Source organism: Peromyscus eremicus, chromosome 20, assembly GCF_949786415.1.
Source record: "Peromyscus eremicus chromosome 20, PerEre_H2_v1, whole genome shotgun sequence".
Taxonomy (NCBI): Eukaryota; Metazoa; Chordata; class Mammalia; order Rodentia; family Cricetidae; genus Peromyscus; species Peromyscus eremicus.
This window is the reverse complement of record NC_081436.1, coordinates 4,256,048-4,281,616: the sequence shown is the minus strand read 5'-3', so window position 1 is coordinate 4,281,616 and position 25,569 is coordinate 4,256,048. Positions and strand designations below refer to the sequence as shown.

At 46.5% G+C, this 25,569-nt stretch overlaps 1 protein-coding gene across 4 annotated transcripts; it reads left to right on the top strand.

The window, feature by feature from the left end:
• Positions 1 to 76: 76 nt before the first annotated feature.
• Tmbim6 (transmembrane BAX inhibitor motif containing 6) lies at positions 77 to 20,056 on the top strand. 4 transcript variants are annotated; one of them, XM_059246893.1, is made up of 11 exons: positions 659 to 905; positions 1,118 to 1,247; positions 10,867 to 10,949; positions 11,307 to 11,415; positions 13,624 to 13,744; positions 14,793 to 14,841; positions 14,929 to 15,026; positions 15,222 to 15,301; positions 15,848 to 15,948; positions 16,645 to 16,720; positions 18,359 to 20,056. In XM_059246893.1, the coding sequence occupies exons 3-11, from the start codon at positions 10,894 to 10,896 to the stop codon at positions 18,380 to 18,382; spliced, it is 714 nt and encodes a 237-aa protein (XP_059102876.1). In that variant the 5' UTR covers positions 659 to 905; positions 1,118 to 1,247; positions 10,867 to 10,893; the 3' UTR covers positions 18,383 to 20,056. The 4 variants fall into 4 exon arrangements, with proteins under 4 accessions (XP_059102873.1, XP_059102876.1, XP_059102874.1 ...); XM_059246891.1 differs by having other exon boundaries at positions 1,071 to 1,247; XM_059246890.1 differs by lacking the exons at positions 659 to 905; positions 1,118 to 1,247 and adding an exon at positions 77 to 204.
• The last annotated feature ends 5,513 nt before the right edge of the window (positions 20,057 to 25,569 follow it).

Genomic DNA, 25,569 nt, shown 5'->3' with positions numbered 1-25,569 from the left:
CGTCAGCAGCTGCTGTTTATGAACGTACAGCCAACGGAAAGGCAGCCGTGCCGCCGAGGACCAATGAGAACTCTCCTGGGCGGGTCGGGGGCGGGGCTTCCATGGGGGGCGGGCGTGGGTAGAGCCCCAGAGCCAGCTCCGGGAGACTCAGAGCGCATCCGGTTTTAGCAGAGCTGGGAAGCTCCTGAGCGGCGGGCTGCGAAGGTACGTGCGGAGCTAGGCCTAGGCGAGCCCGGAGCGAGGGAAGCCGGGGGAGCAAGAGCGGGAGTGGGCAGTTAGCTTCCGTGTTCGGACAGCTCAGTTCCCTCGGAACCCGGCCGGCTCTGCGTCGAGATCGGAGCTGGGCCGCGAGGGACGCGGAGGAACGGGTGCGGCGCATGCGCAGCGGCGCGGGCGGGGGCGGGGCGGGGGCGAGTCTGCGGCGTCTCCCGGGCGTGTGGGCCTGGTTTTTGTGGCCGAGGCCTCGGAGCGACCCTCGCTTGCTGCAGGCTCCCTTCCGGTTCCCACCGTCTTCCACCTCAGCTGTGCTCAGGGCTTGAATTCGAGGCAGGTTTCCCCCCCGCTCCTGGCTTGGAGGAAAACGAAAGGGAAAGCTGTGTTGTGTGTGCGCGCTCCCGCCCCACCCCGCGGTCGCCACCCCGCGGTCGCCGCCCCGCGGCGCCTTCTCGGGTTCCCTCCGCCCGGCCTGGTGAGCCGCCGGGGTCGGGGACTCGAGGTAGGCCTGGTTAGGCAGACTGCCCTGTCACGGCGGGCCGGGTGATGTCACACTTCTCTGTGACACGCGGGGTCCCTTGGTTACCTGGAAGCCAACGGTAGAGGCCGGAGGTGAGAAGATCCGGGGCTGGCCCGGCTTCCCAGCCCCAAGGAGCAGCCCCCCTCTGATCTGATAGATTATCTCTGGACAGGTGAGGTGGCCTTGATCGCTTGGCCCTGAACCCCGTGGGAGTCTCAAAGTCTGCTCCGGAAGGGTGGCGATGGGCGGTTCTTTCCCTCGGAGCGACTTAACTAACCCTGTGATAAGTAGGCTTTGTCGTTTCTCTTTCCTCCTTTTTCTTCTTACCAACAACAAGAGCAAGCTGTCTCGTGCTAGGCCAGGTTGCATTTCCTGTCCAATCAGGCTGCCGTTGACCAAACCACAACAAAACACTTTGAACTTGAGACTCTCCAGTTACACAAACACTTGTGAATGTGTAACACTTTAGAAGAGCTGACTGCCGGAAACACAGACAAGGCACTTAAGGTTAAAGGTCAATGGCAGAATATCTAGTTACTTATTGATATTTATGTACAATTTACCTTGGGGCTCTAGGGGTAGTTTAAGAGAGACGGTTCAAGAAAGATTTCTCTGGATTGCATAATCACGTTTTCATGGCTTCTGAATTACACTCAAGTCTGTAATTGTTACGTTTATTTTCTTTGGCGTTTCTTTATTGTCTAATACTGTTTCTGTTCTAGCTTGGAGAGTAAGTTGACATTTAGAGTCTCTTCGGTTTTCCTCCAGTAGAGAATGGTTTGAGTCCTTGAGAAATACAGTCTGTAACTTGGATTTTCCATTATTCATTATGTGGAAATACGGTTTCACAACCTTGTTCTCCTCTCTCTGTTGTTCTGAACGAAGACTGCCTTTCCTAATGACTAGGAAAAGGAAAAATTAATTTGAATACTTAGCATTTCCAGTTTTTCCTCATTACAGATATAGTTAATGTTCTTTGTAGAAGTGCTAAAAAAACACACCAGTGTGGTAGGGATCAACATGTTTTGGAGAGTTATGAAATTGCCTTAATCAAAGTTTACTTTTCTATTGTGGGTGAAATGCAGTGTATTGTAAAGATCAGGAGACCTAAATCTGGTTCTGACTCACCTGTTTTAACTTTCTGATGTTGGCTTGGGCGGTGGTGGTGCATGCCTTTAATCCCAGCACTCAGGAGGCAGAGCCAGGCGGATATCTGTGAATTCGAGGTCAGCCTGGTCTACAGAGCAAGATCCAGGACAGGCACCAAAACTACACAGAAACCCTGTCTCGAAAACAAAAACAAAACCAAAAACTTTCCTATGTTGGTCAAGTCAGTACTAATGTCAGTTTAGCGCCTTACAAAGAAATCATACACCTTTTTTTTGGTTTGTTTTGTTTGTTTGTTTGTTTGAGACAGGGTTTCTCTGTATGACCCTGGCTGTCCTGTAACTCCCTCTGTAGACCAGGCTGGCTTCGAACCCAGAGACCTGCCTGCCCCTGCCTCCTGAGTGCTACTGGGATTAAAGGCATGAGCCACCACTGCCTGGTATACATATTTTTCTTATTGAGAGTTGGTAGAACCGGTATTAATTGTGTGTATATTAAAATTGAAGAGGAGGTTAAATTAAAATTATTTTCTCAAGGTTATGTGGTAGAAAAGGCAGGATATGTAACTCTAGGTCTGGTTCTCTTGCCACTATTACACTGTTACTAAAATAAACTTTAATGTGGGACTGTTTCCTGCTTTTTTTCATGGACTAATTGTGAAGATAATAGGGGTTGTGTTTCAGTGTGTGCAATTTAACAACTAAGGTACAAGTGAAACACTTTCGCACATTTAAATACTAGATTGTGAGTTGCCTGTTTTCTGTCCTCCTGCTGTGTTAATTCTCCCATCTTGAACTCTGTCCCTGCACATCCAGAAGGGATCAAATTGATACTGTCATTGGAGATAATGTACTGACTTGAAGAGTTTCACTTTGTTTCATAAACTACCCAAAGGTATTAGTCCCCTTTGGGAAAACCACTCATGATGTTCTCATGTCTGAGGTTTTTTTTGCTATTTTGACTTGGCTATAGGATCTGGTACAAATGTCTTCTGTCTCTTCCAGTTTTGTTCCTCTAAAGTTTCTAACCAAATTTCATGGAAGTACATATTCTCCAAATACAGTATTCAAGACCAGAGAGAAAGGCTGTAGAGACTGCGTTGCATTTGCGTGGGTTCCACTATGAGTGGGCCAGCTAAGGAATGTTGAAGTTCTAGGACTCTTTTGTTCCTAATTTATGCTTGTTTTTTTTTAAATAACTTATTTTTATTTGGTGTGCATTGATGTTTTGTCTGATTGTATGCCTGTGTGAGGGTGTTAACTATAGTTGTGAGCCGCCATGTGGGTGCTGGGAATTGAACCCGGGTCCTCTGGGAGAACAGCCAATGCTCTTGACCACTAAGCCGTCTCTCCAGCCCCTATGCTTGTTCTTTTGGGGGGGATAAACAAGGTATTAGCTGGGGAGAGATTACTGGTTTCTAATGGAAGATTATGTATTTAGGACGTTGAAACCTTCTAATGTTTCACTTCTCTCTCCGAGCTGTGGTTTTAGAGAGGGAGATTCAGTAGTTTCAGACTTGGTTCAAAAAAATAAATTTGAGCCAAGTGTAGCAGTGCACGCATTTAATCTTAGCACTCAGGAGGCAGGGGCCGTCAGACCTCTGTGAGGTCAAGGCCAGCTTGGTTGTTCGTAGAGTTTCAGAATGGCCAGGGATACATAGAGAGACCCTGTCTCAGAAGAATTGAAAGTGGAAGGCATCCCTTCAGTAATGACTGGTTCTGGGGTAGCCCTCTCCAGAGAGAAATGCAGGGATTTGGGGTCAAGTTAAGAGAGAGCTCTAGGGTTCGGGTCTCCTTATGATGTAGGCCCAGCCCTCGCAGAAACAGGGTACCTTGGATGATCTGGAAACGGAGCCGACTACCTCCTAGAGTAGCAAAAGCATCAAGCTGGTAACTAAGTTAACTTGAACAAACTGCCATGGCCACCTATCAAAGCACCTAGTGGCCCTCTGGGGCAGGAGGTCCAGTAAATGTGTTAGAGGAAAGGTATGCCATTTAAACAGAAGTAGTTTTAACTAGGAATGGGATTTATTAGGACCCTTCAAATTTGTTTGTTGGACTTCCTCCTTACCTATTTGCTTCACTTTCTTGATAAAGAAGTATTAAGCCTTCATGATGTACCCGCTGAGAGTTACATATTTTTAAATAGTTTTCATGATCTATGTAAGTCAGGCTTAAATAGAAGTCTACTAAACCCAGACTTTTTGGTGAGCTTGTCCTATGCACAGTGTGATACTCTATGCTCTTAGTTGTACCATCTCACATGAAGTAGAGTGTTGTATGTTACAGGTTTGTAAATGAGGGCACTGGAGCACAGTGAAGTTCAGTACCGGAAGCTTGCTGTGGAAGCTTCTAAGTGAAGGGTCTGGTTTTGTTTGGTGCTCGGGACTGATGAGCGCTCCATCTGCAGTGCCACCGGATGTTCAAAGGCCGGATGTGGGTATACGGAGGCGGAAACTAGTCCCTCCCTTTAAGATTCCATTTCCTGGGGGGGGGGGGAGCCTGTGTATAGAGGTCAGAGTAGAGTACAGCAGTCAGGGGTTGGTTTTCTCTTACGTGTGGAGCCAGGGGATCAAAAACTCTGTGTGTCTGGTTTGGTGGTGAACACATTTAATCAGTCATCAGCCCTGGGATTTTTCTTTACTTACCAATTTGGTCCCTTATAGAGGTGCAGGAGAGCAGTCAAGATGGTTGAAGTAGCTAGGCAGTGGTGGTGCACACCTTCAATCCCAGCACTCGGGAGGCAGAGGCAGGTGGATCTTTGTGAGTTCCAGGACAGCCATGGCTACACAGAGAAACCCTGTCTCAAAAAGCAACAACAACAACAACAACAACAAAAAGATAGTTGAAATTGAAGTTACATAGTGGGAGGGTAAAACAAAATAGTAATTCACAATCTAGCATCTATATCTAAATGTGTCTCTTGGACTTATTAATGTTAGATTGTGTACATTGAGGCAATAACTCCTGTAGTTTTCAACTGTGATGCTTTCTGTTTGCAGTAGGTTTAGAGGCTTCTGCATATTTCATTTGTACTGTATTTAGTATATGTGTTGAAACAAAATGACTTGTTTTGTTTTGTTTTTTCTTCAGTGATGGGTGGTAGGGCCTTTTACATGCTGTGAAAGCACTCTGTCACTGAGCTGTCCCCAGTGCTTACAGGGTTTGTGTGTGCGTATTCAGTCAGGCTTTGAAGGCATGACCACTATTAGATAATAATCTTTTGTTTTAGGACAAGGGTAAGAAAGGTCCCTGGGACAGAAACGGGATTTGACAAGACAGGCTGGGCTTTATCCTGCCAAGCAAAGGAGGTCACGGTAAAACTGTGCAGTAAGCTTGGGAGTTTTCGTTGTGCGTGCGTGTGCTTGTGTGTTTGTGAGTACTGAGGATTGATGTAGGGCCGGGAGTTTTTGTTGTGCATGCATGTGCTTGTGTGTTCGTGAGTCCTGAGGATTGAATGTAGGGCCTTGGTCATATTCAGCAAGTGCTCTGTTTCTGAGCCCTGTGCCCTCAGGCTGGGGTGGTCTTGTTTTTAGTAGGTCTCAACTATAAAACCCAGGGCACTGCTGAACCCCTGCCCTGTCCAACCTTCCATGCTGGATTCGTTATGTTCCTCCCAGCTCTTGCTTTTTGTTCTGTGATTTGGGCTGGCTCTAGCAGAGGAGGCTGCCCCTGTCACCACAGTTTTGGTGACACTTCAACAAAACTCTAGCAATATGTGCATAACAAATTTTGATAGGCTCTGTTAATATTTGGAGTTATGCTGCCTTAAAGATACAGCCATAAAATGAGGTGCAGAGTCAAAGAATTTTGGTTGTAACTAAAACATCTGAGCATTTCTTTTTCCTTTATACATGCAGTATAAACAAATTCCCAATGCCCCAGAAGGCACTGTCATTTAATTTTGTGTAAATAATCCCTCATACTATTTCAGAGTTTAGTATTTCTAGAACTAGGGATCTCTTTCTAGGTTTCTGTATGAATTATAGTTTATGATGAGATAGACCAGTGATTTTCCTTTTTTTTGTTTGTTTGTTTTATCGAGACAGGGTTTCTCTGTGTAGCTTTGTGCCTTTCGTAGATCTCACTCTGTAGACCAGGCTGGCCTTGAACTCACAAAGATCTGCCTGCCTCTGCCTCCCAAGTGCTGGGATTAAAGGCTTGTGCCACCACTGCCCGGCTGATTTTCTTTTTAAAACTAAGCTTCATTATATAGCCCAGGCTACCCTCAATGTTAAATTTATCCTGCCTCTGTCTCCCAAGTACTGAGATTACAGAGGTGTACCACCATACCTGGCTTGTTGATTTTTGTAATAATTTTAGTTGTATGTCAGAAATACTACAGTGAATTTTGGAGCAATTTGGACCCCCATATACACTGGAATGATGTGTATTTTTGTAGTATCTGAGACTGAGCCTAGGGCCTCACTTGTGCTAGGCAGGTGTTCTACCACTGAGCTATTCCTTCAGTCCAGTATTTCTTTTTTCCCTTGACAAAAACATAAAGCATTGCCTCTTTAAAAATAGGAAAATCCGCCGGGCGGTGGTGGCACAAGCCTTTAATCCCAGCACTTGGGAGGCAGAGGCAGGTGGATCTTTGTGAGTTCGAGGCCAGTCTGGTCTCCAAAGCGAGTTCCAGGAAAGGCGCAAAGCTACACAGAGAAACCCTGTCTCGAAAAACCAAAAAAAAAAAAAAAAAAAAAAAAAAAAAAAAAAGGAAAATCCAACACATGGCCCAATACAGAAGAGGGTCTGGCTGTACAAAACATCCTAATTTAGATTTTTTTTTTTTTTTTTTTTTTTTTTTTAATGTATAGGTCAGGGCCAGGCATTGTGGCATATACCTTTAATGCTACCACTTGGGAGTCAAAAGCAGGTGGATTTCTTTTGTGAATTCCAGGCCAGCCAGGGCTATATGGTGAGACCCTGTCTCAAAAAAGAAAAGAGGAAAGGGGGAAAAAAACCTCGAGGGAATATTTTATCTCCAGTTACACCTTTATTCTGCTCAATTTGGAACAACTCTAGAGCACAGTTACATTTCCTGCCTTCTGAGACCTGCTTTTCCCCTTACATTTCAACATTTCCAAAATGAAACATGGCATATACATTAAGTAAGTACATTACTACTTTAAAAATAAGTTCAGAAGTTTTATCACTGTGTGTATGTGATGTGTATGTGACCATGGGTGTGTACGTGACACAGCATTTGTGTGGAGGCTGGAAGATAACTTGTGAGAGTCAGCACTGTTTTGCTGGGAATGGATCTCAGGCATTAGGCCTGCAAAGCAAGTGCTTTTATTTTATATGAGCTGCCCCTTGGACCTTTCATTACCCTCCCACCCCTCTGCACTAACAGTAGTAAATTGCTGTAGTTAGCATATTTCACCTAATGTTTGAAATAGACTGGGCATGGCGGTGCAGGCCTTTAATCCTCATTCTTACACAGACTTTGCTTTACCTTTGGTTTTTTTTGTTTGTTTGTTTGTTTTTGTTTTTGTTTTTTGAGACAGGGTTTCTCTGTGTGGCTTTGTGCCTTTCCTGGAACTCGCTTTGTAGACCAGGCTGGCCTCGAACTCACAGAGATCCGCCTGGTTCTGCCTCCCGAGTGCTGGGATTAAAGGCGTGCACCACCACTGCCCGGCTTTTTTTTTTTTTTTTTTTTTTTTTTTTTAAAGACTGAGTGTTTTGCATGCAAATATGTCTGTGCCCCATGTGTGTGCCTGGTGCCTTCAGAGTTCCAAAGAGGGAGTTGCGGCCCCTGTAGCTGGAGTTACAGCTGTAAACTGACATGTGGATGGTAGGATTGAATCTGATCCTGTGAAAGAGTAGCAGGTGCTCTTAGCTGCTGAGCCCTCTCCAGCCTCTCTCTTACTTTTTTTTTAATCAACTGAAAGCCCCAGAAAGAGGCAGTCAGTACTTTCTGGAACATGTCAAAGAGCAAACTGGGAAAGAAGAGTTTTTGCCATTGTGTTCTCTCAGAGCTTTTCCTCAGAGGGTCTGGTTACATGAGTATTGCCCCTTTCTGACTAACATCCCCTGGGTATTCAGGCCCCCTCCCCCTATTGCTGATTGAAATTGGAAGCAAGAGGTGCTGTAGCACTTGTACTGGGAGTACTGAGAAACCTGGCTGTGGAGGTTGCAGGTTCTCTCTGGGGATGCCATTAGGAGTGTTAATGGAAGCCTTAAGACACTTTCCAGTTGCTGGATTGTGCCATCCTGTAAGTGTGCTCTCTGGAGAGTGCACTCTTCAGGGTGTGGAAGACTGCTTGGCCATGCAACAGTCTGCAATCATTGCACCATGTAGACCAAGAGGGCGCAGAGAGAGGCCGGTGACTGGAGAGGAGAGCAGCAGCTTGGTGAGGTCTGCGGCTTCTCACCAGATCCGTTCTTACCCTGAATTAACAAGAGCCAGGGTAAGTAGGGTGGTAATGAGAAAGGAGGCCGTCTGAGAAAGCCAGTCTGTACCTTTGTGATTGCTTCTTTGGAGGGAAGAGAGCCTCAGGAAACCCCTGGGGCGGCGGCGGCGACCTTTCCAAACTGCATCTTTCTGCGGCCATGAGTCCTCAGAAGTTGACTTTAGGGTTGTAACTGATTGCAGGCTAATGGTTCTTTTCCTTCCCCCTGCCCTTTTCTTCGGTGGATTGGGAATAGAGTAGGCATTGTGTGTTTAGTAAGAACTGGTGTGTGTGTGTGTGTGTGTGTGTGTGTGTGTGTGTGTGTGTGTGTATGTGTGTGTGTTTAGGAAAGATGAAAGCTCTCGATCAGATCTTAGTTCTTAGACTGAATGCGTTTATTTGGGATTGCATGTGAGATAGAAGGAGCAAAACTTAATCCGGCTTAATGGTCTTGGTGTGATGTAACTGGATATGGTTTGGTTGGGTTTTAGTTTTTGCTTTTAAATGGGTGTGGGGTATTGCACTGCCCATGTTTGGCTCACAAGGTCACAGTGGAAAGAGGTGGGTAGAGGCCCTGCTTCGGTTTTAAAATGCAGTCTGAATTACTGGAACTGTTGGGAAAATCTGAATAAGGTCTGTAAATCAGGTGATCATTGCATCATTATTTTCTGGTTTTGATGAGTGTTTTCTGGATACACGCATTTATTAGAGCGTTGTCTACACAGTTTAAGAAAAATATTTTAAGTATTTATATTAAATATTGTTAAATGTGGAGGAGGGCAAAGCCAAATTTTAATATTTAGGAAATCTAAGAGGAGAATATCAGGTGGGTTGATGAGGTGGCTCAGTGGGTAATGTGCTTCCCATGAAAATGTTAAAGCCCTAAATGGGAGTCCTCAGAGCCCATGTAAAAGCCAGGCGAGGTAGCTCCCATATTTGACCCCAGTGCTCCTACAGGGAGAGAGGAGGCGGAGACAATAGAATCCCTAGCATCTCACAGGCCAGCTAGCCTGGAGCTTCCAGTAGTGAACAACAGATGACTGTCTAAAGTGGAAGAAGTGAGGACCAAGACCCAAGCTCAGCATCCTCTGACCTCAACATGCATGCTGTGGCAAGCACATGTCCACAGTGGCATACATCACCATTGAGAGAACACACACACACACACACACACACACACACCAAAGTTTTTTGGGTTTTTTTTTGTTTTTTTTTTTTTTGTTTGTTTGTTTTTTGAGACAGGGTTTCTCTGTGTAGCTTTGTGCCTTTCCTAGAACTCACTCTGTAGCCCAGGCTAGCCTCGAACTCACAGAGATCCGCCTGCCTCTGCCTCCCAAGTGCTGGAATTAAAGGTGTGCGCCACCACTGCCTGGCACAACAAAGATTTTAAAAAGAAAATAGAGGGAATATTTATACAATTAACAATCTTTCTGTAAGAAAGGTTCCAAGGAAATCAGGCATGATGGCACACGCCTTTAATCCCAGCACTTGGGAGGCAGAGACAGGCAGATGTCTGAGTTCCAGGCCAGCCTGGTCTGTGTAGTGAGATCCAGTCTAGTCTGAGCCTCTAGTAAGGCCGAGTCTTAGACAGATGACTAGGCAGGAACTGGAGGTGACTCAGCATTTAAGAGCACTTGCAGCTGTTCACAAGGGTCCATTTGGCTCCCAGCACCCACATCAGCTGACACACATACCCATAAAGTAAAACAGTGACATTTTTTAAAGGTTCTAATACTATAAAAATAGACAAAACAGAAATTTCTTCCTTGTGTACTTGTTTGGTTTTTCGAGACCGGGTTTCTCTGTGTAGCTTTGGAGCCTTTCCTGGAACTCACCCTGTAGACCTGGCTGACCTTGAACTCACAGAGATCCTCCTGCCTCTGCCTCCTGAGTGTTGGGATTAAAGGTGTGCACCACCACCTTGTGTATCTTCCATGGAGATACAGAAATTTTAAAAATTGTGACTTCCGTGACATGTTTAAAGTGTGTTAGTGGAAATTGCCTGCCTGCATGTATATAGCTAGAATGCAAGCCCTAGCACAAGAGTTGACTTCATTCCTTTGTGGTGGCACACTCATTTAATCCCAGCACTCCAGAGGTGGGGGCAGACGGGTTTCTGTTGCAGACTAGCCTAGTCTATGTATTGGCTAGGGCTCACATAGTGGGACCACGTCTGAAAGGAATAAATAAATGGTCTTACAACTTTTTCTTTTTCTTTTCTTTTTTTTCTTTTTTACATCTTTGAGGTACTTTCCTGAGACAGTTCTCTAGTATCTGGAGACAGTGATGTAATTATTCTAAGGCTGGCAAAGCCCTTGCTGTGAGAACCTTGAGTTCAGTCCCTAACACTTAGTCCATCTGTGGACAGTGAGAACTAACTCTCAGAAGTTGTCCTTTAAAAATGGTAAAAATGGTTGTCCTTTAAGAATTGTAATTACCTTCTGAAATAATGGAAATCACATGATGGTAAAATAGTTTTAGGGAGAAGATGATTTCATGCCTTTGTCCTCTTTAAAGGAGTTGATGGGGCCTTTTAATTTTTCAAAGCTTGCAAAAAAAGCTTTTTTTTTTTTTTAATGTGCCTGTGCTTTTAAATGTCCCGGTGCCTATAAAATCTTTTTCTTCTTTTCAGCAGGTGTGCAGAGCAGACTTCGGAACCATGAACGTATTTGATCGGAAGATCAACTTTGACGCCCTCTTAAAATTTTCCCACATGTAAGTGGTTTAACCTTGACTGTGGTCCCTTGCTGCATTTCTTGTCATACCTCGTTTCTTTCCCTGGTTGGGTAACTTTATAGATGTCAGTAAACAAATCGCCGGCTAGATTGCGGAGAAGCCAGGTTCTAGGGGCTTCTCTGTACAAGTCACCTGTTCTGGTTGGCACTGATGCTCGTGCATTTGGGGTTGGGCTCTTTAGCAGATTCTGTTAACCCGTTTTCCAAACATTCTTTTTATTATAATATCTTCCCAAAGTATCTCTAACTGTTCATAATAGAACTTTCACTTACAGAGAAACGATTTGTAGATTAGAGATGAGTCCAGACATGATGTGTTATAAACACTCTTTCCTAGAACTCCCTCGACACAGCAGCACCTAAAGAAGGTCTATGCCAGCTTTGCGCTCTGTATGTTTGTGGCGGCGGCAGGGGCCTATGTCCATGTGGTCACACACTTCATTCAGGTAAGAGCACATTTCTCTCTGGGGGCGGCAACAGACTCCATTAGGAAAAAACAGCTTAAGGGGGTAGTGATTCCTATGCCCCTCCTTAATATCTTTATCAGTAGTTTGATATCAGAACTCAGCCAGCTAGTAATTCAGGACACTATTAAACTGTTTAAGTTTTCAGTTCTGGCAACTGTTTCTCTCTTAGAAACTGAACACAGAAATCTCTTCACTGGGTATTTGGCCCTAAAGGTGTGCAGCTGATGTTGGCTGACGCACGAGACCCCATCCTCAGACGTGAACCAGGTGCCGGCACTCCTTGGCACGGTGCCCGTCCACCTTTTCTTCTTTGTTGCCTCAGTGACTGTGGAATGCTTGGAACAAAACACCAGTTACATAATTCACTGTCAGAATGGGCAAGGTTGGGACTTGTATGGACTGGGCCATTGAATTATGTTCATGCTTGGGAGAAACCTCCAGCAGCTCGTAGTCCTGGGAGGGAAGTGTGGGTTTGACCCGCAGAAGCAGAGGCACACTTTTATTTTTATTTAAAGAATAACCAAAAAGTTTGAAGTTTCCCTAGTAGCCCGACTTTAGAGTGCCTGTTTGTAGCGTAAATACTGAGGTATATCTGTGTTGACATTTGCCACTGTAATGAGCTGTCCTTTTGTTCAGGAATCACCTGCCAAGGGTTATATGAAAAATTGCTCCAGGCACTCAAAAGGACAAGGCTTTGATCCTTGAGTTCAAAGCAAGTTCTAGGTCTTTCTGCTTTCTGGTTGTTGTGTATTTTTGTTGTTTGTTTGAAGTAATGTAAAATGCACTCGGTTCTCAATACAGACTGACTTTGCATTTGGGATTTCAGCTACTCCAGGATCATGCTTCACTCACACGTGTTGCTTTTACAGGCCCAATGCCACCTTTCTGCTCTTTTGTGTGTGCCAGATTGAACCAGGCCTTCATACACACCTCTTAGCGCTGAGCTGCACACCAGCCTGGTTTAGACTTTAGATCGGCTCTTATGTAGTTCTGGCTGGATGTTCTGCTTGCTTCTGCCCTGCCCCAAGTACTGCATTGCACTTAAAAGTGTACACTGCCATGACCTGACCTGCCTTTGCTTTCCTGAGTTTGCCAGAAACAACATGGTACTAAAGTGCTGTCTTCATACAATGGTTGATTTACTTCAGGGAGAAGACACCCTTAGCAGCTCTGTGAATGAATAGAAACACATATTGGGGCTGGAGAGATGGCTCAGAGGTTAAGAGCACCAACTGCTCTTCCAGAAGTCCTGAGTTCAATTCCCAGCACCTACATGGTGGCTCATAACCATCTGTAATGAGATCTGGTGCCCTCTTCTGTATACATAATAAATAAATAAACAAAAAAAGAAGAAGAAAAAGAAACACATACAGCAAGGCTCTGTGTTAATCATTTTGTGAGAATCTGACCGAAGCGTTGTAGAAACCTCTGTATATTCCCAGGACACTCAGTTACACTCATTCAGCATCCACTTCATAACTGTATAACCTCTCACACAGTGACCGCGATGAAACTGTGCCTTTCTTTAAGGGCAGGAACTGCAGTGCCCATGATTATCCTCAGTGGTTTCCTCCTAATACCCATGGCTGGGTTTCCCTTTAAAAATGTTATTTTTGTTGTAAAAGTAATGTTACTGTAGGAAATTCAGAAATAGCTGGGCGATTTTAACCCTCCAGAAGCCAGACATCTGTGTGCATCTGTAATGCCAGCAGAGCAGAGGCTGCGGGATCCCGAGTTCAAGCCTCCCCCAGACTTTCCCTAATCCTGTCAGCCAGGAGTGTGAGAGCCTGGGTGTGTGTGAACCTGGCTGCGCCACAGGGACGAGTTTCTTCCTTTAACCATTTGGGTCCTAGGGATTAAATAACGCAGGTCAGCTGGTGTTTTTATTGTTCGTTTTTCCTTCTTCTTAAGTGAACATGAAGGGGTCATTGCTGCTGTCCTACAGATGCAGTGTGCTTCTCGAATTTTTCTGTATGGCTCGACCTGAGTAGTTCTGTAAGGACCTCAGAGGGCCTTTGGCATCCATCGATCGTGGTCTTAGCCTGGTTTCTCTCCCTCCATTCTCTCTGAGAACGTACTACCTTTTCCTCTGCCGCTAGAAAAAGAAGCAAATGTTAGAAATTTCAGATGAGTATTTGAACCTAGGAAACAGGAAACTGAATTTTTGTGTGTTGACTGGCTCTACAGGCTGGCCTGCTCTCTGCCTTGGGCTCCTTGGGCTTGATGATTTGGCTGATGGCAACACCTCATAGCCATGAAACTGAGCAGAAGAGACTGGGACTTCTCGCTGGCTTTGCTTTCCTCACAGGTAGGTGAAGAGGTTGTCTACTGGGGCCACAAGAGGTGTTAAAAACCTGTTTAACTCTGACTTATCCTGGTAACATAGGTTTGTTTGTCTGAACAGTTCTCTCTGTAGCGGTTCCCCAAATTCCATCACACCGCTGTGGTTTCTTTCTTTTTTTTTTTTTTTTTTTTAAGATTTATTTATTACGTATACAGTGTTCTGCCTGCATGTATCCCTGCAGGCCAGAGGAGGGCACCAGATGTCATTACAGATGGTTGTGAGCCACCATGTGGTTGCTGGGAATTGAACTCGGGACCTCTGGAAGAGCAGTCAGTGCTCTTAACCCCTGAGCCATCTCTCCAGCCCCTTGGTCTCCTTAATCTGTAGCCTCCAGTCAGTCACACTTGGATTTGAGTGTTTACTTTGTTTGGGCTTTGTACTGCGTCCTTGTTGGAGGTAGATTTTAGAATTCTCAGTGAGGGAAACATGATTGGAGCTATAGAATAAAGGACTTCAAATGCACCGGGTTCTGCTAGTCTGTGCAGTGTTCAGGATATTTTAGAAAGGAAGAGATTGAAGACTAGGCTCAGGGAACACTAGTTGTTGGAGGTGTGGAGGGTTATCAGGGAGGAAATAGCCAGAGTAGGAGAAATGCTGGGCTGCAGCAGGTTGCTCTCCTGTGGTCATGTGATCCCCTGGAAAACTGGTCTGGCCGCTCTTCACTGCAGGGGTCTTGATCCTGCGGGGTCACTGGCTGCCAGGCTGTTTCCATCCTCTTACTGATCTGGCCCACATTACAGTCTCAGGGATACATGGCACTTGACATTTCTGCTTGTTCGTTGTTTCTAATTTCTGTCCTTCCTGAGAACATCCATGGCTTTGAGCTAACGGGAGAGAGAGATCGATGAATTAACTCAGTTATCTATCCTCTTGAAATGAGGAAAGGGTAGAGTAAAAGAATTGCTTTGGTTCATATGTTAGTTGTATGGTTTTTGTTTTTGTTTTTAATGAGAATGAATGCCTGTGATCAGAATCGATGGTAATTTTGTGTTCTGGGGTTTTTTTTTTCTAGGAGTTGGCCTGGGCCCTGCTTTGGAGTTGTGCATTGCTATCAATCCCAGGTAACTGGTTGGATTGTGTTCTGTACCTTTGTGAATATGCCTTCTAAACACAGTTGCAGCTCTCAACTCAGGCCTCTTCTTTCCCAGCATCCTCCCCACTGCCTTCATGGGCACGGCCATGATCTTCACCTGCTTCAGCTTGAGTGCACTCTACGCCAGGCGCCGGAGCTACCTCTTCTTGGGAGGTATGGACCATAAAACAAGCTCTGGGCTCTGCTCTGGTAGAGTTGTCAGTGGCCCCCTTTTCTACCTCTGGTCTCCCGTGACTCGGGTTAGCATTAAAAGCCTTCATTTGGGGAGACGGTTAGAAATGGCCTTGATGAGATTGTCTCTGCCCTGCTTTGGCTTTTCTCGTGACGACTCTTGCCTTGTCTTACTAGGCATCTTGATGTCAGCCATGAGCCTCATGTTCTTGTCCTCGCTGGGGAACCTTTTCTTTGGATCCATTTGGCTATTCCAGGTGAGGTTTTATATAGAATTTCCAGCAGCCATTTGCCCCATACATTTTTCTCACCTAATTCTAAGTCAAAGAGGTGACTCCTCGGGCTAAAGAGATGCCTCAGAGGTTAAGAGCACTGGCTGCTCTTCCAGAGGTCCTGGGTTCAATTCCCAGCACCCACATGGTGGCTCACAGCCATCTATAATGAGATCTGGTGCCCTCCTCTGGTATGCGCAGGCATACATGCAGGCAGAGCACTGTACATGATAAATAAACCTTTAAAAAAGAAAAAGAGGTGACTTCTCTAGAGCCCTCCCTTTCTTAGGGCAGTGCCCGACAGACCTTCAGCACTTCCAGAGACATTTCCTTCTGCCATGTTGGGCGCAGCTGAGGAGAATCACTTGCTCAGAGACTGTTCCCCTCAGTCCAGAATAGTGACCTGAGGGGGTGAAAACAGAATTGTGTCTTGAGAAGGGATTCAGACTTGGCTGTCTTGTGGGTTAGCATGTGATGTGGTTCCCCACTACTACGTCTACCACATGTAACTCTCTCTGTCTCTCTTGTTAGGCAAATCTGTATATGGGGCTGCTGGTCATGTGCGGCTTTGTCCTTTTTGATACTCAGCTCATTATTGAGAAGGCTGAAAATGGAGATAAGGATTACATCTGGTAAGTGTGAGAAGAATTGGTCTGCATTGAATAAAGGTTGACACAAACTGTTCCATTCCATAGCTATACACGCATGTGAAATTTTGTTGATTTTTTTTTGATTTTTTTTTTTTTTTTTTAAAGAGGCAAGGTCTCATGTAGTCCAGGCTGGCCTTGAACTCACAGTGTAACTGAGGATGACCTTGAACTTCTGATCCTCTACTTCTGAGTGCTGGGATTACAGACAGGCATGTGCCAGTGGTTTATGCTGGGGATTAGATACAGGGCTTCACCGTGCTGGGCAAACAGTCCAGACAAGCTGTGGCACTGGAGCCGGGTTAGGACCCCAGCACGGCACAGTTTGAAGAGCCTCCGCCCCAGCATCCAGGAGTAAAGGACTTTCCCTTTTGTTTTCAGTGGGAACGATGAGAGGGTGTGCATAATTTAAGTAGAACAGTCCTTTGGGGGCTCTTCACTGGTCATTGGTTCTTGGGAGTTCCAGGTTCAGACTTGGTCTCTGTTCAGTACAAAGCCTGGTCTCATGATGCCTCGTGGATTTGTTGAGTTGAAAAGGATAGCAGACTATTGTTTCCTGGGGGACAGGGGGTTGGAGTGTTGGAGGGAGTGACTCCCAGATGGGCATTCTGCCTGGCACTGTGGGGGCTTCCGGGTGGAGGTGTGGGAAGTGCTGTGAGTGAGCTAACTCTTGTCTTTCAGGCACTGCGTGGACCTCTTCTTAGACTTTGTCACACTCTTCAGGAAGCTCATGCTGGTCCTGGCTTTAAATGAGAAGGTTAGTGTGGCTGTGCACGCCTGTGTGCGTGTGAGGAGAAGGTTAGTGTGGCTGTGCACGCCTGTGTGCGTGTGAGGAGAAGGTTAGTGTGGCTGTGCACGCCTGTGTGTGTGTGAGGAGAAGGTTAGTGCGGCTGTGCACGCTTGTGTGAGGTGAAGGTTAGTGTGGCTGTGCATGCCTGTGTGAGGTGAAGGTTAGTGCGGCTGTACACACCTGTGTGCATGTGAGGTGAAGGTTAGTGCGGCTGTGCACACCTGTGTGCGTGTGAGGAGAAGGTTAGTGCGGCTGTACACGCCTGTGTGCGTGTGAGAAGGTTAGTGAAGCTGTGCACGCCTGTGTGCGTGTGAGCTGAAGGTTAGTGCAGCTGTGCACACCTGTGTGCGTGTGAGGTGGGGACAGTTGGTATTCACCATGGGGGTGAACCCAGTCTTCACTAACAAAGAAAAAAGACCAAGTGAAAACAGTTTCCTTAAATCTTAACTAATCCCAGGGATGAGTTTCAAATGGCAGACAGCTTTGGTGGCTGTGAAAGCAGTGTACCTTAGGAAGAATTTTTTTTTCTTCTTTGGTTTTCAAGACAAGGTTTCTTGCCGGGCAGTAGTGACGCACGCCTTTAATCCCAGTACTCGGGAGGCAGAGGCAGGTGGATCTCTGTGAGTTCGAGGCCAGCCTGGTCTACAGAGTGAGATCCAGGAAAGGTGCAAAGCTACACAGAGAAACCCTGTCTTGAAACCACCCCCCACCCCCACCCCCACCCCTCCCCAAAAAAAAGACAGGGTTTCTCTGTAGCTTTGGAACCTGTCCTGGAATTTGCTCTGTAGACCAGGCTGGCCTCGAACTCAGCGATCTGCCTGGCTCTGCCTCTCAAGTGCTGGGATTAAAGGCATGCACCACCACTGCCCTGCCCTTACGAAGAATTTAAGGTTACAAAGATAGTTAAGACTCAGAAAAAAGGTATTGTAGAAAACATTGTGTAATGACAGCTGTCCTTTGTCAGAAGTAGATCAGTTTATCCACTTGTTAATCTCTTTCAATTGTGTTTTAAGTTTCTTATGAATCTGTATGAGTGACTGCATGTATCCATGTATACTGCATGCATTGGATTCCCTGGAACTGGAGTTAGAGACAGTTAGGACCTCAACAGACAATTCTGAGCCACTGTGTGGGTGCTGGCAATCAAACCCAAGTCCTGCGCAAGGGCAGCCAGGGCTCGCGACTGCTGGATTGGCTCTCCAGTCCCATCCCTTCGTTAATAATAATAATTTTTCCCCAAACAGCAGTTTACTAGTCAGTCTAGTCCCACTGTAGAGAAACCAGTGAGCCCGTGAGCTGTCCTTTCTAAGCCTGGCTCAGGAGTACGAGGTAGTGAGTGCAGTCGGCTGAAGGCAGGGACAGGTGGGTTGGGGTCTGTTTGGGCTGGCCGCGGTTTGGACGGGACACCGTGGAGATAACGCTGTCCTCTCAGCTGCTGAACTCGGTTCTTTCCTGTCTGGGCTTGCACCTGAGGTTGGGAGACTGAGTTCCTGCAAGCGTTTCTCATCCTCTTTGTCCAGATCCCTCACGGCCTTTGCCTGTGCTCATTTGGATTTGCCTGTCGGGGGAAAAAACACTTAGGTAGATTTTCTTTTTCATTTGTAGGACAAGAAGAAAGAGAAGAAGTGACTTGGTTGTCGGCCTCCCCAGCTTGACTCCTCCTGCCCCTCATTCCTCTGCACACATTACAGGTGTCGTGTTCTATGATAATGAAAAGCATCAGAAAAGCTTTTGTACTTTGTGGTTTTCTCTATTTTGAATCTTTTGATCAAAAAACTGATTAGTGGATATAGTTTGGAGTTTGGCTTCATATTCCTGAGGTTCTCCACGCTCCCTTTCTGTCAGCCCATGCTTGCATTGTTCAGGCAGCCAGTCCACCCAGATGAGGAGTGAGGAGCAGATGTCCGCCTTCCTGCCACGCCTCTGCAGATGGACCCTCTGGACTGTTGCTGGAGCCTCTTAGGGCCTTGTGTTTGGTTTTCACAGTCCAGTGAGACTGGGCAGTGTGTTTGCCCTGGGAAGGAGCTCACCTGCCCTGAGTTGTTGGCCTGCCAGAGAGCGACTCTGGTGGGTGCTCTTCCTCCTCCGCTGCCTGAATTGGTCTGGCAAACGCCTTTCTCCCTTGCCATGATGGAGGGAATGTGGATTTGTGGGTGTTCCCTTTCCCACCCCTGAGGGGCCCTCAGGGACTCACCTACTTTCCATCTGTGGGGTGGGCAGGCCTGTGTACAAAGGGCAGAACAGCTGTTGCTGGGCATCGTGAAGGGCTCTGTATGTATGGCAAGGTAGATATGGCCGCTCTCAAGTTTCCCTATTGTATTTTGTTGTTGTTGGTTTTTTAAAATGATCACCTTTGTTACTGATTGGCCTCCACTGGGTGGCTATGGTTAAGTCTTGGGGGAAGGATAGGAAAGGGGGATGGTTGAGCCTCAAGGCTGATTGTACTGAATCCTCCCAGAAAAGCCTCTGTAAGGACTGCAGCAAGGGACAAGTCTCCACCAGCCGAGCACTGCCTTGCGGGAGTCTTGACTGTGATGACTTGAAGGTGGCACTCCACGGCTCTTCAGTGCATTTTTGTCTGTCTGCCTGGACCCTAGTGGAGCCTCAGGCCAGAGATCTGAGGCAGGAGGTTCACTTACAGATGCACTTTAGTTTGGTTTGTTCACCTGTTTCTAGAAATTTGTGGTCTAGGCAGAAGCCAGGTGGCCAAACCGGGGGCCCAGTCTGCACAGAGCGGCACCGGGAGTTGCCGTGGCCCTGGCTGTTTGTGGTTTCAGTTCACGGAACCCAGCCACTGAGAGCCCGTTACCAGCGGGATGGCCTTCGCCTTCCTGCTCACAGCCAGGGCAGTTGAACACGGTGGCTCCTGTCTACTGTCCGGGACACTGCCTGTGCAGTGGTGTGCCCCGGACGGGCTCAGTGCCACGGGTACTGCCCTGTAGGCCTGCTGTCTCCGCCCTGGCTTGGCCTTGACCTAAGGGACATCAGCAGCTCTGCAGGAAAAGGCTTGTTTGCAAGGCCCGAGGATCTGACGTAGCCCCACCTCTTGTGCTTGTTTGCTTGGGATAAAGGAGTTTTTCTTTAGAAACAGTGCCAAGAATGAGAAGATATAAAACTACTTTTAAAGAAAACGCCTAACGGGTTTTTAATACAGGGGTCGTTGCCGTTTTTACTTCCTAGTTCTTCAGTTTCCAGCTCAGGCTGCATTCTCTAACTCATACTGTGAAGACAAAGGTGTTTTGATTAAAAAATATATCTACATAGTCTTAATTTGTAAAAAATAAAGAAAATTCCTTAACCTTTCCTGATGTCTAAGTGTGTTGACTCTAAGGGCAGGCTGGGTGGGGGTTGGGGTACGGTTTGGGATATTGCTGGTGGGAGCTGGGAGTTAACTAGACTCACCATGTTCTCATAGAAGCAGAAGCAAGGAGCACACTTAGGCCTCCCGCCCTGGAACCCCAGCATGCCACGGCCTGCACCTCTCCCCTCAACCTTCGATGGTGGTAGTGGCTAGTAGAGTTAGTTAGGATCTGCACCGGCTTCCAAATTGGGGAGTGCAGATCACTCGCCCTGCAAGTACTTGAGTTGACTCTGCACCAGTGAATAAAATCCTTGTAAGTGTGTAAGACGAGCTTGGTCCGTTCTCGCCCTGTTTAGCTGAACTCTTCTATTCAGCTAGACTGTAGGATTTGGTTGCTCTTAGCCATCCAGGTTGCTTCCAGGTGGTCTGTTTGGACCCCGTAAACCACCACCATCTGTAGTATCTTTTCTGTGCTGTGATAAAACACCGTGGCCAGGGCAACATGGAGAAGGAAGGGTTTATTTGAGATTAGTTAGTGGAAATGGTAAGAATCTTCTAACGGGCAAAGCCTACCTCCAGTGACAACAGGACCACACTTCCCAACAGTTCTACCAACTGAGGACCAAGTGGTCAGTAGTTCTTACGGGGACATCAAACCACCATACCCTGTCCCAGCTAAACACAGACACGTTCTCACCTTGAGAAAATTCCTCTTGAACCTCCACTGAAAAAAGGCTCATCCTAAGGACTTTAAAACCTAGTTTTATCCTTGTGTGGAAGGGAGGCACAAGCACTAGATTTTTTACTTCAAAATATAGGAGCCCCTGGAGCTGAAATTACAGGATGCTGAAACTGCTTGTGGGTTTGGGAGTTGAACTAGAGTCCTCTGTGAGAACAGTGTGTACTTTAACTGCAGGGTCCTCTCCAGCTCAGCACACCACATTTGACTCTTAAACATCAGGCACCATGCAAAGTGACATGTAAGTGCACCTGTGAGGTGGTCTTCAGGATTGTTAGTTTATTGTTGGGGGTGGGTTTTGGCACATGTTTGGAGGTCAAAGGACAACTGTGGAGTGGGTTCTCCCCCTTGTATGGGTTCGGGGTTTGGCCTTGGGTCTCCACCACCACTTCATCTCAACCCTGTTGTCTTACTAGCCAGAGAAGGTGATGCATTAACTACATCGGATCAGTTAACTTCAAGGTCACACCAAGGTAGCAGTAATTGTCTGCCCAGAAAAACAAAACAAGGAGCCGTCGATGCCAGAGTCCTAATCTCTTCCTGTGTGCTGAGGAGAGTTCCGGGGCGTTGCCAGCCTTCTGTCCTTTGGGTGAGGGAAAGTGCATCAATTCCCCGAATCTTTGCAACCAATATGAACTGCAGGAGTGAACCTCGTTTCAGCCTCCCTCAGCAACGTTAATCCCAGGGTGACAACGGGAGCTTCTCCCGGCCAGAACCAGAGTGAGGAAGACATGGGCTGCAGCAGTGGATGCTTCTGCACTGGACGAGGAGCCTCCCTGTGGTGGTCTGAATGTAATTGGCCCCCCGTAACCAGAGAGTGGCACTATTAGGAGGTGTGGCCTTGTTGGAGGAAGTGTGTCACTGTGGGGGTGGGCTTTGAGGTTTCCTATGCTCAGGATACCACCCAGTGTCTCAGACCACTTCCTGTTGCCTGCAAGATGTAAGAGACTGCTACTCCATGTCCCACCATGATGATACTGGACTGAACCTCTAAACTGTAAGCTAGCCACCCCAATTAAATGTTTTCCTTTGTAAGACCTGCTATCGTCAGGGCTGGAAAGATGGCTCAGAGGTTAAGAACACTGGCTGCTCTTCCAAAGGTGCTGAGTTCAATTCACCGCATCCACATGGTGGCTCACAACCATCTGTAATCTCTTCTGGCCTGCAGGGATACATGCAGAACACTGTATACATAATAAGTAAATCCTTTTTTTTTTTGGTTTTGTTTTTTGTTTTGTCGGAGCTGAGGACGGAACCTAGGGCCTTGCACTTGCTAGGCAAGCGCTCTACCACTGAGCTAAATCCCCAACCCCAAGTAAATCTTAAAAAAAAAAAGTTGCCATGGTCATGGTGTCTCTTCATAGCAATAGAAACCCTAACTAAGACAGTCCCCATTGTTTGTATTAGGGGTGTCTTTTCTCCCAGTGTGGACAGTCACTGTCCTCTAGCACAGGAGAGCTACCTGTAAATACCTCCTGTTTAGGAGGCTCAGGGGATCAACACTCGCAGTACAAGTTGGCTGAGTTCCGGTCCCCGGAACTCTTGTAAAAGTAGGGTTGGCATGGACAGCCTGGGAGGCGGAGGTGGAGTCGCCAGGACAAGAAGTTGCCTGACTGGAAGGTCAAGCTGTGGATTTGCTTCATGAAGCGAAGAGCAATTGAGGAAGACATGTGACTTCAGGCCTCCACGTACACACAAACATTTGCATGTTTGAACAGGTGACCACTGTGGGCTTGCGACAGTCCTGGTGGGTCTGGGATGCTCTTTGGAGATGATACGAGCTAAGGCTAAATCCTGGAGGCTGAGTCGAAGTGAGGTGCGGTGAAGGGAGATTGGGGAAGGCTGGAGGAATGGAAGCTTCAGGCTAAGGGGCGGCGAGAGGAGGCACAGGTTGTGTGGGTTAAGGAGAATAACTGGGAATGGGAATTAGGCAGTTACCAAGGACTCCAGTAGGAGGCAGTAAGGAGTTGGCTGCCCCGAGGGCAACAGAGAACACTGGGAAACCCAAAAGCCTGATTTTTACACCCTGCCGACCAGAGATTAGCAGGCAAAAGGCCTTTTCCAGACTCAGTCCCTGTTTCCAGCTGGAGTCAACCAGATTGCCTGTTGGTGCTGAGAGGTCTACATCAAGAAGTGAGCCTGGGATGCTCCGTCCAAAGCAAGCTTAGCTGAGCCCCACCACCTGGTCTAGGGTTAGGGGCCAGCCTAGGCTACATAGTGAACTCTATGATGGCTAGCACCAGACTCCGAGGCAGACCCAAGGAAAATGCTGCTCGCTCAACATGGAACGATACAAGCATCCGTAAGAACTACAGTGGAAACAACTAGAAAATTCTTTTGTTTTTAAAAGTTTTTTCCCCCTATTTTTATGTGCACTGGTGTTTTGCCTGCCTGTAGGTCTGTGTGAGGGTGTCGGGTCCCCAGGAACTGGAGTTTCAGACAGTTGTGAGCTAGCACATGGGTGCTGAGAATTGAACCCAGGTCCTCTGGAAGGGCAGTCAGTGCTCTTAACCGCTGAGCCATCTCTCCAGCCCCTCCTTTTGGTTTTTTAAGACAGTTTTACTATGTAGCCCGGGCTGACCTTGACCTAATTATCTCCCTGCATCAGCCTCACAAGTGCTGGAATGATGACATCATGCCTGTTTTTCCTTTGAATTTTTGCTTAGGTTTAGTTTATGGTATGAATGTTTTGCGTGCGTGCGTGCGTGCGTGCGTGCGTGCGTGTGTGTGTGCCCTATGCATACCTGGTGCCAGTGGAGGTCAGTAGAGGACATTGGGCACACGAACTGGAGTTACAGATGGTTGTGAGCCACCATGTGGATGCTGGGAATCAAACCTGAGTCCTCTCTAAGAACAAGTGCTCTAAACCGTTAACCATCTCTCCAGCCCCCTGTTTTGTTTTGTTTTTTTTAATCTAAGTATGTGTTTATTTTTTCACTTTTGAAACAGGGACTCATGTCACCCCGAGCTGGTCTCCAACTTGCCTAGGATGGCCTTGAACTTGTGATCCTCCTGCCTCCACCTCCCAAGTGGTGCAGTTGCTAGCATCTGCCACCACCATATCTGGTTTTATTTGGTGGTGGGGTGTGAACCTGGAGCTTTGTGTGTGCTGAGAAAGCACTCTGCCGACTGAACTACATCCTCAGCTACAGCGGTGTGTGTGTGTGTGTGTGTGTGTGTGTGTGTGTGTGTGTGTGTAACTTTTAATTGTTATTTTTGTGTGTGTGTGTGTGTGTGTGTGTGTGTGTGTGTGTGTGTTTGAGTATGTCTGTCAATTTAAAAATAATTTTAAAGTTTGGGGTGTAGCTCAGTTGATCAACACTAGCCATGTGTGGAAGTGAGAGGACCAGCTCTCACATCTCTACCATATGCATCTCTGCGGTCCTGGTAGTCACCAGCTAAGCCATTTCACAGCCCCATTTCACTATATTCTTTTTTTTTTTTTTTTTTTTTTTTTTTTTTTTTAAGATTTATTTATTTATTTATTAGGTATACAATGTTCTGCCTGCATGTTATCCCTGCAGGCCAGAAGAGGGCACCAGGTCTCATTACAGATGGTTGTGTGCCACCATGTGGTTGCTGGGAATTGAACTCAGGACCTCTGGAAGAACAGCCAGTGCTCTTAACCTCTGAGCCATCTCTCCAGCCCCATTTCACTATATTCTTAAACTATCTTATCAGTCATCTTTGGAGGCACCTAGCAACTAGCCACTCTAAATATTTGGAAAGGGGAACAGCATTTTAGCCTTCCTAACTTTATTTCTAGAAACATGAGCAAGCATTTCCACGCAGAAATATTCCAATAAGGGATGAAGGAATTACAGTGTTAATGTATCCCTAATTTGAAAACCTGTGATGTAAGAAGGCAGATGATGGTGGCCTTCACCAGGGTCATGTTAACAGAGGCAATGTGACATTATTACTCCAGGCAGAAGGAGACCGCACTACCAATAAGGTTTTTTTTTTTTTTAATGACAATTAAATCTAAATCCTAAGAAGTTCTAGATCTAGATACTATTTACAGGAAAGACATTACAGGAACATTAAGTACCACCACCCAGATGTGATGAGTAAAAACCAGTAATGGGAGTGGGGGGGGGGGTGCTGCTGGAGAGAGGACTCAGCAGTTACTACCATTTCCTGCTCTTCCAGAGTAACTAAGCTCCTAATACCTATGTCCAGTGGCTCACAATGTAGCTCCAGGGCCCATAGATCTGATGCCCTCTTCAGGCCTCTGTGAGCACTGCACTCATGAGCACATACCCACACATGGATGTACACAAATACACATAATTAAAAATAAGAAAATAATTAAAATTTCAATTAAAAAACACTAAGTGGTAAACTAGGAAAAAAATGGGGCCATTGGGCATGTAGTTTGGTGGCAGAGCTCTTGTCTGGTAATGCCTAGGATGAGGCCAGAGGTTTGTGATTTTGTTCTACAATGTATATAGACATCATTATATAATTTGTCAATTAAAATTAATTTTAGGGTGCCTAGCATGTGTGATGCCCTGAGTCCAATCTTGAATTAAAAAAAAGAAAATTTTAGCCAGATGTAGTGACTCATGCCTGTAATCAAAGTATTCAAGAGGCTAATTCAGGAGGACTGCCAGGGGCTAGGGGCCATCCTGAGCTACACAGTAAGTTCTAGGCTAGCCTGAGCTGTAAGTCCAGCACTTGGGAGGTGGAGGGAAGCCAGAGATCAGGAGCAAGGCTAATCCAGATGTCATGGGAAATTAGCTCATCAAGCATGAGGGGGATATAAACTAAAGC